This window comes from Marmota marmota, unplaced genomic scaffold (assembly GCF_001458135.2).
Source record: "Marmota marmota marmota unplaced genomic scaffold, marMar, whole genome shotgun sequence".
Taxonomy (NCBI): Eukaryota; Metazoa; Chordata; class Mammalia; order Rodentia; family Sciuridae; genus Marmota; species Marmota marmota.
Window position 1 is genome coordinate 8,398,545 of NW_026000249.1, and position 11,269 is coordinate 8,409,813.

The 11,269-nt window shown below is 34.7% G+C and overlaps 1 protein-coding gene across 1 annotated transcript in view; it reads left to right on the top strand.

Annotated features, from left to right (window-relative positions):
* The window catches only part of Ppef1 (protein phosphatase with EF-hand domain 1), a 135,145-nt gene extending 125,151 nt beyond the window's left edge, over positions 1-9,994 (top strand). Inside the window, exons 18-20 of the mRNA XM_015487974.2 lie at positions 5,660-5,823; positions 7,125-7,209; positions 8,370-9,994. Of these exons, the coding sequence (XP_015343460.1) occupies positions 5,660-5,823; positions 7,125-7,209; positions 8,370-8,587 (467 nt within the window). The 3' untranslated portion in view covers positions 8,588-9,994. The remainder of the gene's footprint in view (positions 1-5,659; positions 5,824-7,124; positions 7,210-8,369) is intronic.
* The last annotated feature ends 1,275 nt before the right edge of the window (positions 9,995-11,269 follow it).

Sequence of the window (11,269 nt, forward strand, 5' to 3'; positions counted from 1 at the left end):
AAAATAATACAAGGGGGACAAATGTTATACAGTAGAGGGGGCAGAGAGAGAAGAGGGGAGGGGAGGGGAGGGGAGGGGGGATAGTAGAGGATAGGAAAGGCAGCAGAACACAACAGACACTAGTATGGCAATATGTAAATCAATGGATGTGTAACTGATGTGATTCTGCAATCTGTATATGGGGTAAAAATGGGAGCTCATAACCCACTTGAATCAAAGTGTGAAATATGATATATCAAGAACTATGTAATGTTTTGAACAGCCAACAATAAAAAATTTAAAAAAAAAACAAGATTAAAATTAAAAAAAAAGAAAATGATTTGAAGAAGAACCAAATAGATATGAGACTTGTTAAACAGAATATTAGACATGTTCAACAGAATATTAGACACTGCTTAAGAAAGAATTAGATTAAGAGTTATGAATAGTAAAATAAGAAGGTTTGGGGCTGGAGCTATGGCTCAGCGGTAGCGCACTTGCCTGGCATGTGTGAGACACTGGGTTCAATTCTCAGTACCACACATAAATAAAATAAAGGTTTATCAACAATTAAAATAAATAAATAAATAAAGGTTTAATGTATATCTAATCAAGGTACTAAGAGGAGAGAATAGAAAGAATGTAAAATGCCTCAGACTTTTCTAGCACTGATGAAATGCTAAAGTGATAGGTAAAGAGGAACAATGATTCTCAAATAGGTATAAATAAAATTAAATCTTCACCTACATACACTTTTGAAACTACAAGGCACTAATAGCAAAGAGAAAAATCATAAAAGTCGTTAGGGAGTAAAAACATTGCAACAAAGGCATAACAGTTAAGACTCATAGACTAATCAACAGCTATAAAAGAAGCCAGTTGACAGTGGAATTGTATACACAATACATTGAAAGTTAATTTGCCAATTAAATCCATTTCAAATGTGTATGCGCCCATTAATATAGCCTCAAAAATATACAAAAACAGAGAGAACAAGTAGAAGTAAGAAAATCCACCATCATGGTGGGAGATTTTAATGCTCTTCTCTCAGGAACAAAAAGAAGAGACCAACACAATATTAGCAACCATTCCCTGAAGGGAAACATACAAAGAATGCCGCACCCAACATTTCAGAATACATATTCTTGTCAAGCACAAATGGAACATTTTAAAAAATTGACCATAAACTGGCACATAAAGCAAATCTCAACAGATTGTGAAGGATTGGAAACATTATAGAATAAACTAATTCTCTGGCATAGTGAAAGCAGCTACAACTCAATAACATAATCTAGCCATAAAATCCTCTTTTGTCTTGGAAATAAGAAATGCACTTCTGAATAATCCTTGGATCAACGAAGAAATCACAGTGGAAATTAGAATAATGAAACCAAATGATAATGAAAATACAACATTTAAAACTATGGAATGCAAATTAGAGAGGTACTGATAACCTTAAATGCATATATTTTAAAAGATGAAACTGTGATTAACAAAGTGAAAAAATAGTGTTTTGAAAAAACTGGCAAAGTTGATAAAACACTAGTAAAAGAAAATGCATAAGGAAGAGAGTGCACATGCATAAGCACAGATAACTAATGCCAACTTTGAAAAAGGTATTACTGCAAACTTTAGGAAGATCATAAGATGTATTGTAAAAACTGTAATGCCAATGAATTCAAAATTCAGACCAAATAGACACATTCCTAAAATATACATATTCACACACACACAAATTGACACAAAAATAGAAAATCTGAGAAATCTTGTAACTATTAAATAAATTGAATCTGAAAGTTTAAAACTTTATGAAAAGAAAGCTCTGCTCTCAGTTTTATTAATCATTGCAATATACATTTAAGAAAGAAAAGAAGTCTTATAAAATCTCAGAAATGGAGGGAACACTTCCCAGATTATTTTAGGAGATCAGCATCACCTTGATATCAAAACCTAACAAGAATATTATGGAAAAGGAAAATTAAGGTCTAATCTCAATGATGCATTTAGATGAAAAAAAAAATCCTAAATGAAATATTAGCCAACCAGGTTGTTTTTCCCCCTAGGAATGCTAGGAATTCTAGGTTTTTTAAACATTCGAAAATAAATCAATGTAATTTACCACTTTAACAAATTAAAGAAGTCATAATTCTCTCACATTTATTTCACCTTAGTTTTATGATTTAAAAGAAAATTTAGAAAACTAAATAGAGGTGAACTTCCTTAATCTCACAAAGGATATCTATCAAAGCTTATAACAAACAGCATACTTGATGGAGAAAAAGTGGGAATGAAAGTAAGATGCTCTGGTAGGCTTATGTCCACATTCTCATTCCCAAATCTTAGTATGGTACCTTATATGAAAAAAGGGACTTCAAGGTGTGATTAACTTCAGGATCTTTACCTGGGGAGATTGTCCTGCATTATCAAGTGGGCCTAATGTAATCACAGTGGTTCTTTTAAGAAGTATGTAGGAGGAGGCAAAGTTAGAAGGGAAGGTTCTATGATGATGGAACCAGATATTGAAATCCTTTGAAGATGGAAGAAGAGGCCCGAAGCCAATAAACATAGGCAACCATTAGAAGCTTGGAAGAGGCAAGGAAACAGATTCCCCTCTTCAGAGCCTTCAGAAGGAACCAGCCTTGCTGACACCTTGACTTTTGCCCAGGGAAGCTAATTCAGACATCTGACCTCCAGAACTGTAAAAGAATACTTTTGTGTTGTTTCACTACTAAGTCTGTGTTAATTTGATATTGAAGCAATAGGAAACTAATAACAGATGCCCACTATCAGGACATCTGTTAAACATTCTAGTAGGGATGCTAGCCAGTCCAATAAGGCAAATAAAAGAGATAAAATAAAACTTAAAAAAGTAGAAATAAAACTGTCGCTAAGTGTAGACAACTTAATTGAGAATATAGAAAATCCAAAGGAATACACAGAAAAACTACTGGAATTAATAAATGAATTTAGCAAGTTGTCAAACACAAAGTCAATATACAAAAATTTATTTCATTTCCATATATTAGTGTATGTATTAGAGTCTATTTAGGGTGCAGAAACCACATCAATAATTTGAACTGGGAAATTTAATATAAAGAATTATTAACTAGTAAAAGATGATTAACTATTAAAAAGGATACAAGAGAACTCTTAAAAAAATTTGAAATAGCAAGTATAGAGAGGAGCTATTATCTCTAAAGCTGAGAGAGCGTATTCAAGGATAGTACATACTTAGAAGAATTCCTTAACTCCTAATCAAGGTTGAAATTAAGACCACATTGCCGAGGGAATAGCTCTGGCCCACTAGGTGGGACAGAAGTTTACTAATGGACCTCCACTCAGAGTTGGTTTCCAGCTAATTGGCTAGGACTGAAGAGGATGGAGCCCTCCCACTGTGGTGCCAGTGTAACTCACTAGAAGGGTGGATGCCACTGCATTTACAGTGCACCATTAAGATAAAATATTGCAACAGAGAGCCTGCGTTTTGGGAGCATATTTTTGCCATACTCACGTCAGAGCACTAATCTCCAGGATATATAAAGAACTCAAAAAACTTAACACCAAAAAAAAACCCAACCCAATCAATAAATGGGCTAAGGAGCTGAACAGACACTTCTCAGAAGAAGATGTACATTCGATCAACAAACATGAAAAAATGTTTGTTCAACATCTCTAGTAATTAGAGAAATGCAAATCAAAACTACTCTAAGATTTCATCTCACACCAGTCAGAATGGCAGTTATCAAGAATACAGACAACAATAAATATTGGCGGGGATGTTGGCGAAAAGGCACACTCATACATCACTGGTGGGACTGCAAATTGGTGCAGCCAATCTGGAAAGCTGTATGGAGATTCCTTAGAAAACTTGGAATGGAGCCACCATCTGACCCAGCTATCCCACTCCTCGGTCTATAACCAAAGGACTTAAAATCAGCATACTATAGTAACGAGCCACATTAATGTTCATAACAGCTCAATTCATAATAGCTAAACTGTGGAAGCAACTTAGATGCCCTTCAATAGATGAATGGATAAAGAAACTATGGTGTATATATATACAATGGAATATTACTCATCAGTAAAAGAGAATAAAATTATGGCATTTGCAGGTAAATGGATGGAGTTGGAGAATATCATGCTAAGCGAAATAAGCCAATCCCCCACCCCCAAACAAAAACAAAGGCCAAATGTTCTCTTTGATAAGTGGATACTGGTCCATAACAGGGGTAGGGTGGGGTTGGAAGGGAGTTTGGGGGGGGGGCGGGAATGTGAAAAATGGAGGAACTTTCATTGGGCAAAGGGAAGGGAGAGGAGGGAGGGTGCATGGGGGTAGGAAAGATGGTGGAATGAGATGGACATCATTACCCTAGATACATGTATGAGTGCACATATGGTGTGACCCTACATTGTGTACAACCATAGAAGTGTAAAGTTGTGCTGAAGTTGTGTACAATGAATCAAAATGCATTCTGAGGTCATATATACCTAATTAAAATAAATAAATTAATTTTTAAAAGAAAAAGACAAAATATTGGGAAAAATATTTTGAAATATTAAAAAAATCAATCTGTTTACTATTTACATTGTGTTAGGTATTATAAATAATCTAGAGATGACTTAAAGTATATGGGAGGCTATATGTAGGTTATATGCAAACACTTCATCATTTATATAAGGGAGTTGAGCATCTGTGGAATTTTGTATCCGTAAGGGGGTTTTAGAATCAATCCCCCATGGATACCAAGGGATGACCGTTTATCAAAAGCCTTAAAAATCTGCATACCATTTGATCATTCAATTCCACTTCTAGGAATGGTCCTAAGGAAATAATGGAATAGTTTCATAGCCATTAAAATGACAATATAGATCTATGTTTATTAACATAGATGGAAGTCCATGATGTAAGTAAAATAAAAAATAGGTTAGACTAAATGTTTGTGTGTATGTGTGTTATGCCATATGCAATACATGTATATAAAACATATATACATGGGGACTGGGGATTTAGCTAGTGGTAGAGTGCTTGCCTAGCATGCGCAAGGCCCTATGTTTGGTCCTTAACCCTGGGTTGGGGGGGGGGTGGTAATGCTGGAGTACAATAATATTTGATTTTAAGAAAAATAAACTATATATACATTTATGTATACACATTTATATACATAGAAAAATAGAAGTTATAACATTGTTTTATATTTATTCAAAATCACTTAAAATGAATAATTGTTAATAATCAGAAAAATAAAGATACTTATATTTTGAAAAATTACATTTAATATTTTTGGGAAAAGATATTGGGAAGATAGATGAGAATATACTGAAATATTAAAAATCAAACTAAATTTTTTATCCTTTGTATATTTTTAAATCTTCTATAATAAATAGGTATACCTTAATTCATTAATCAGAAAAAGGTGAAAACAATCTAATACCCTAAGTATGATTTCTTACAACAGTACAGGCAAGATCTGTGGAATATGAAAGACTATCCTTAGTTTTTTCTTCCTCAGAGCTCTAGGACCAGAGTAGGACAGATCATGAAGGAAACCAGCAGGCCCTCAGGCCTCAAAACCCCATGCTGTTACTGGCTTTGCCAAGGGACATACGTATTTTTTGTCAAATTATAACAAATTATATGGGTGCTTTTTTGTTTGTTTATTTTTGTTGTTGTTGTTGTTAGGAAAAATTTCAATAGCCCAATGGGCTTTTTCTATGGAGAGCATTTTGGGGCTGAACTTACCATGGAGATCTCTGAGTTTGCATCTGGTAAACATAGACAAAAATGGAAATGTAGACTACATGTCCAGCTTCCAGGATGTCCACATTGAAAAACCTGTGAAAGAGGCAAGTGACACATAGCCCCAACTAAAACCTGGCTGGGGGAAATACCCTTGGGACAACCTCTAAGTAACTCAATCCTTTGAAAAGTTAGGAATGGAATCATCTAATGGATGGGAGTGGCAGTTTCAGAAAAGGCCAAAGGTACTTTGTGGTCTGTTCAGAAAATTTATACCTTCTAAAGATAGACAAAAAGAAAAAGGAAAAAGCTTTGGCATGAAAACTCATGTCAAATATGTGATTCTTGTTTAAGTACTGTCTAGCAGAAGGGCAGATATGACATTCATTCTTTCATGCAGCATACCGCTTAACAATAGTTAATGTATTCCAAACCATGTATAGACTTGCTGACATGAACTAGAATATGTCTTAAAGAATTTTAAAGCATAAAATCTCTTAATAAAAAGGGAATAGCCCAGGGAGTTATCAGATTTCAGCTCTTATTAGTTAACATTTCATCAGTAATTAGTTATAACATTGAGCTGATTGGAGTTAGGACTTGGTTGATTGTTTGTAGGGAAGATGAGAAAAACAGAAAAGGGAAGTAAAAGTGCAGGTCGAAAGCTAAAATATCCATAGGAAGGAGGCTTTTGGCCTGACTTCAGAAGCAGTTTACCATGGTGATTAAGATCATAGATCTTGGTTTCAGAGAGCTGAGTCAGATTCATAGCTATGTGACATAACCTTTGGGAAAGTTACTTTGTTTTCTAATCTGTAAAATGGACATAATAATGGTCTATTCCTATTCCTTATGGTTGTCAAGTACTGAATGAAATGATACACATAAAGCTTTCTGTATGTGTTGGCAATTGTTATTTATTGCTGCCTTTTTACTTTGGTCCCCTAAGGAACACAAGAGCAAGATCTTTTTTTGTTTTGTTTTGTTTTAATTAGTTATACATGACAGTACAATGACCTTGACATATCATACATTTGAATCAGATAGAGCAAGATATTTTATCTGATTAAAGATGGTTGGGCCAACCTGGGCACAGTGGCACAGACCTGTAATCCCAGTGACTTGGGAGGCCGAGGCAGGAGGAACACAAGTTTGAACCCAACCTCAAAATAAAAAATAAATAAAGGACTGGGGACTTAGTTCAGTGGTAAAGCACCCCTGGATTCAATCCTCAGTACCAAAAAAAATAAAAAGCATGGTTGGGCCAACAGAAGGCTTGCCTTCTCAAATTTCTATTTCAATCATATAATTTGAATTAGTGATGATGTCTTGTGTTTGTTACATTTGCTAAAATTAATCTATGTCATTATTTCTTTGTGTTTTAACACTCAGAAAATCTTTGTTTTAGGTCCAATCTACTCTAATTGAAACTCTATACAGATACCGATCTGACCTGCAAATCATATTTAATGTCATTGACTCTGATCACTCAGGTAAATGAACTTTGATTAGTTCAGTAATAGTAGAAAGAAAAGACTGGCGTGCTTCTCTGAAATTAGAACTGTTTTCATCCATTTCATTCTTCATACAAAGTTGATGAAATTTGAAGGAATCAAATTCACTTTTAATGTTGTTGTTATTTTAGTTTGGCCCAAAATTCTGTATTTTGGACCATAGAATTCTATACAAGCCCAATAGCCATTGGTCAAACTGGAATAGCTCCTTTTCTAAATCACCAGCATAGATGGAAGAATAATTTACTTTCCATTTTAATATTTTAGTCACTCCTGAAATAAAAATCATTCCTAGAGTTCTGGCTCTGTTTGGGAGACTGGGAGCTATAAAAACTCATTTTCCATTTATCTTTGATGAACAATTAACTTCTTTTCAAACTTAAAAATATATATATATTAGGGCTGGGAATTAGCTTAGTGATAAAGTGCTTGCCTAGCATGTGCAAGGCCCTGGATTTGATCCCAGCATCACAAGGGAAAACAAAAATCAGCCATTCCCCTACTGCAGAGACCTTTGAACACCAAAAAAAACAACAATTAACCCATGTAAGTAAATTATTGCCTATTAACAAGGCAACATCATGGGGCTGGGGTGGTGGCTCAGTGGGAGAGCACTTGCCTAGCATGTGTGAGGCACTGGGTTCGATTCTCAGCACCACATGTAAATAAATAAAATAAAGGTCCACTGAAAACTAAAAATATAAATATAAATATAAATATATATATATAAAAGGCAACATCATTCTTTGCAATCTTATCATTGATTCCCAAGGTACCTTTTCCCTCTGCTTTGAGTTCGCTCTCTGTTCTGTTGTCCTTCCATGTCCCTCACCCTTAGATTTTAGTTCTTGCAGTTTCTCTACTACATCTAGTCCCACAGTTCGTATCCCCTTAACATTTCTTCACTGTTTACTCATTCTGAATTTAGAATAATCTCAGAATGACTTGGTAGTTGAAAGTGACATGTGACATATTGCTGCTTACATTTACGACCTTACCTCCATTTCCGTCAATGTCTTCATAGTCAGGTATATTAGTGAGCTTCTAATTGGAGCTATTTCAATCAGTGTGGCTTCCTCATCCTTCCCTGAGGTAGGTCTTGAAATGAACACTCACCACTCTCTCCTATGTTCTTTTAGGCCTGATCTCCATGGAAGAATTTCGGGCCATATGGAAACTTTTCAGGACTCACTACAGCGTTGATATTGATGATTCCCAAGTTGATGAGCTTGCCAATATAATGGACTTAAACAAAGATGGAAGCATTGACTTTAATGAGTTTTTAAAGGCTTTCCATGTAGTGCATAAATATGAGAAGTTGAACACATCAAATGCCAAGTTTGCTAACTATAAATGAAAGCTTCCCTCAGGCTCCTTGTAAACAGCTGAACTCAAATCACAATCTTTTCCAGGACCACCGAAATTCATAGTCAGTAATCGAGAATAATAGATCCCAATTCCCATCATAAACAGACACAGTATGGGTGTCAGAAGCCCTTAGCAAACTATAATTGGTAGACTAGGTTAAATGTCAGCTGATAAGATTTGCCTCTAATATTGGAACTCACCCATTGCCATTGAGAAGCTGGGTTTGAGCCTAGTGTTGGTCTCTTGGATGCCACCTAATTGGGAGACCGGAGCAGTTTGGAAACATCCTGAAAGGAACCCACAGAGCACCAGAGAGAACTATTAAGTTCAACAACTGTAACTGAGGGATGGGAGGAGGAATACCAAGCTACTAATGGAATAAACTATTTCCATCCTTAAATTGTAATCTTTTTTGGAGATTCCGTAAACCAGTGATCCTTAATTGTGGGGAAACCACTCTTCAGGGAGGGGGACCACATTATATTGTTGGGGAAGACTGTGGGAGAAAAACTTTTTTCATGTCTGATGGTAGTACTAAGTGAATACATTTACATTGATCCCTATAATTAATATGGTCTGATACCTTCATTGATAAGATGGGGCCTTGGTTATGCATATACTGTGCAATTTATTCTGCTATTCTGAACTTGAGTCAAACGTAATGAGATTTTTGTTTAAAAGTAAGTATATGTTTCGCTTTTTAAAAAAGTTTTAGAACTTCAAGATCTAGATACATGCCAGATCCTGTAATCCTGCCTGCTCCACACACCAGAAATAATGGATAAAATTTAAAAAAAAAAAATTTTTTTCTTTTACTAGACAACTGAGCTTACAGGAAAGTAAAAGAAACTCCTAAAGGGGGAAAAAGGAAAAAAAAGCATAATTGAAACTATAGCAATATTAATATCAGGCAGGTTAGACTTTAAGGCAAAAAATGTCATTGGGGATAAAAAAAAAACATTATTACTGAAGAGGAATAATTCACCAGGAAGATATAATATTTATAAATGCATATGCATCTAATAATAAAGGTTTAAAAGTTATATAAAAATTTATATACTTACCAGGTTAAGTTGGTAGAGGGTGATTTTAAAATATCTTTGTCAGTAATTGATCATGTAAATAAAAATTAGTTTATAGATGATTGGACAACTCAGTTAACCCACCTGATGGCCTGTGGTTGTGTGTGTGTGTATAGTGTTTATATAGATGTGTATATGTGCACACATACAACTCTGCAATCAATTTTAGAGAATATACATTATTTTCAAACCCATATGGAACGTATATAAAAATTGAGCACAAAACTTAAATACCAATCAATAACAAAGATATTACCTTCTCTGATCATAATGCAATTAAATTAAAACCCAACATAGGAGGGGAGGGAATGTGGGGATAGAAAGGATAGTAGAACAAAAGACATTATTACTTTATGACTGCATGACCAATGTGATTCTACAACATGTACACTCAGATAAAGAAGAAATTATATCCCATCTATGTATGATATTATCAAAATGCATAAATTCATTCTACTGTCATGTATAACTAATTAAAACAAAAAAAATTAAAAATTAAAAGAAACAAAAAACCCAATATAAAGATAATCATATTAATGAATGAGTGAAAAAGGAATAAAACTGTAGATCTATCACAAAATGCTAAAAAGAATTTCATAAGAATTCTGTGGATAACTTTATGCCAATAATTTTTTTAAAAAAATTTTAAATTAAAATTTCTTAACTTATATAAAAACAAAAATTATAAATATTTATGAGGTTCTATGTGATGCCAATAATTTTTTAAACCAAGTGAATGGACTATTTCCGCAGGAAAAACATAATTTAGTAAAGCTAACTCAATAAAAGGGTCTGAAGAGACATTTAAGCATTGAAGAATGTAATGGCTTTGTAATGGGTCAATTTGGTTACCTTGAACTTCCTTTCTCAGAATTCCCTTGCTTAGATGTTTCTGGTTAGGACGGGCCACAAGGAAAATTCTTGAGAGATTGGAAGTAGTAGCCATTTTGTACTTTACACATGTTGTTACTGATCTACTGACATCTTATTGACATAAAGTTGCAGTTAGGCCTGCAATTTCTCTTTATTTCCCTGAATCCTCTGTTAGCTTCTTTGATTTCTGAGCTGTGAATGTGTGTTTAACTTCTTGATGTAGAGCTCTGGATTCTGCAGGACTCCCCATCACCAAGGTCAGAGGCAATAAGAATGGAAAGCTTCAGTACCTTTTTGTGGGGTGCCAGCTTATGTGTGTGGGTTTCAGCCTGTTATCTTCCTGATTACCTGCTTTCTGAACTTCAAGCACTAGCATCAGATATGGAGACCATAGCCTTATAGAGACAGCTTAATTAACTCCCGCTTGTGCACACACACACACATAGAATCAGTATGTATACACAAAGTCATGTGTCACTTAATGACGGATATGTTCTGAGAAATGCATCACTAGGCAGTTTCATCATGGTCTGAACACCATAGAACATAACTAAACAAACCTAAGACAGCTACTATGTCACTAGGCAAGATAATCTTATGGGACCACCATCATACAGGCAGTCTGTCATTGACCAGAATGTAGTTATGTAGCACATGACTATATTTCTTACTGGTTCTACCCTGGTTGAACCCTGACTGGTACAGAATTTGGTACT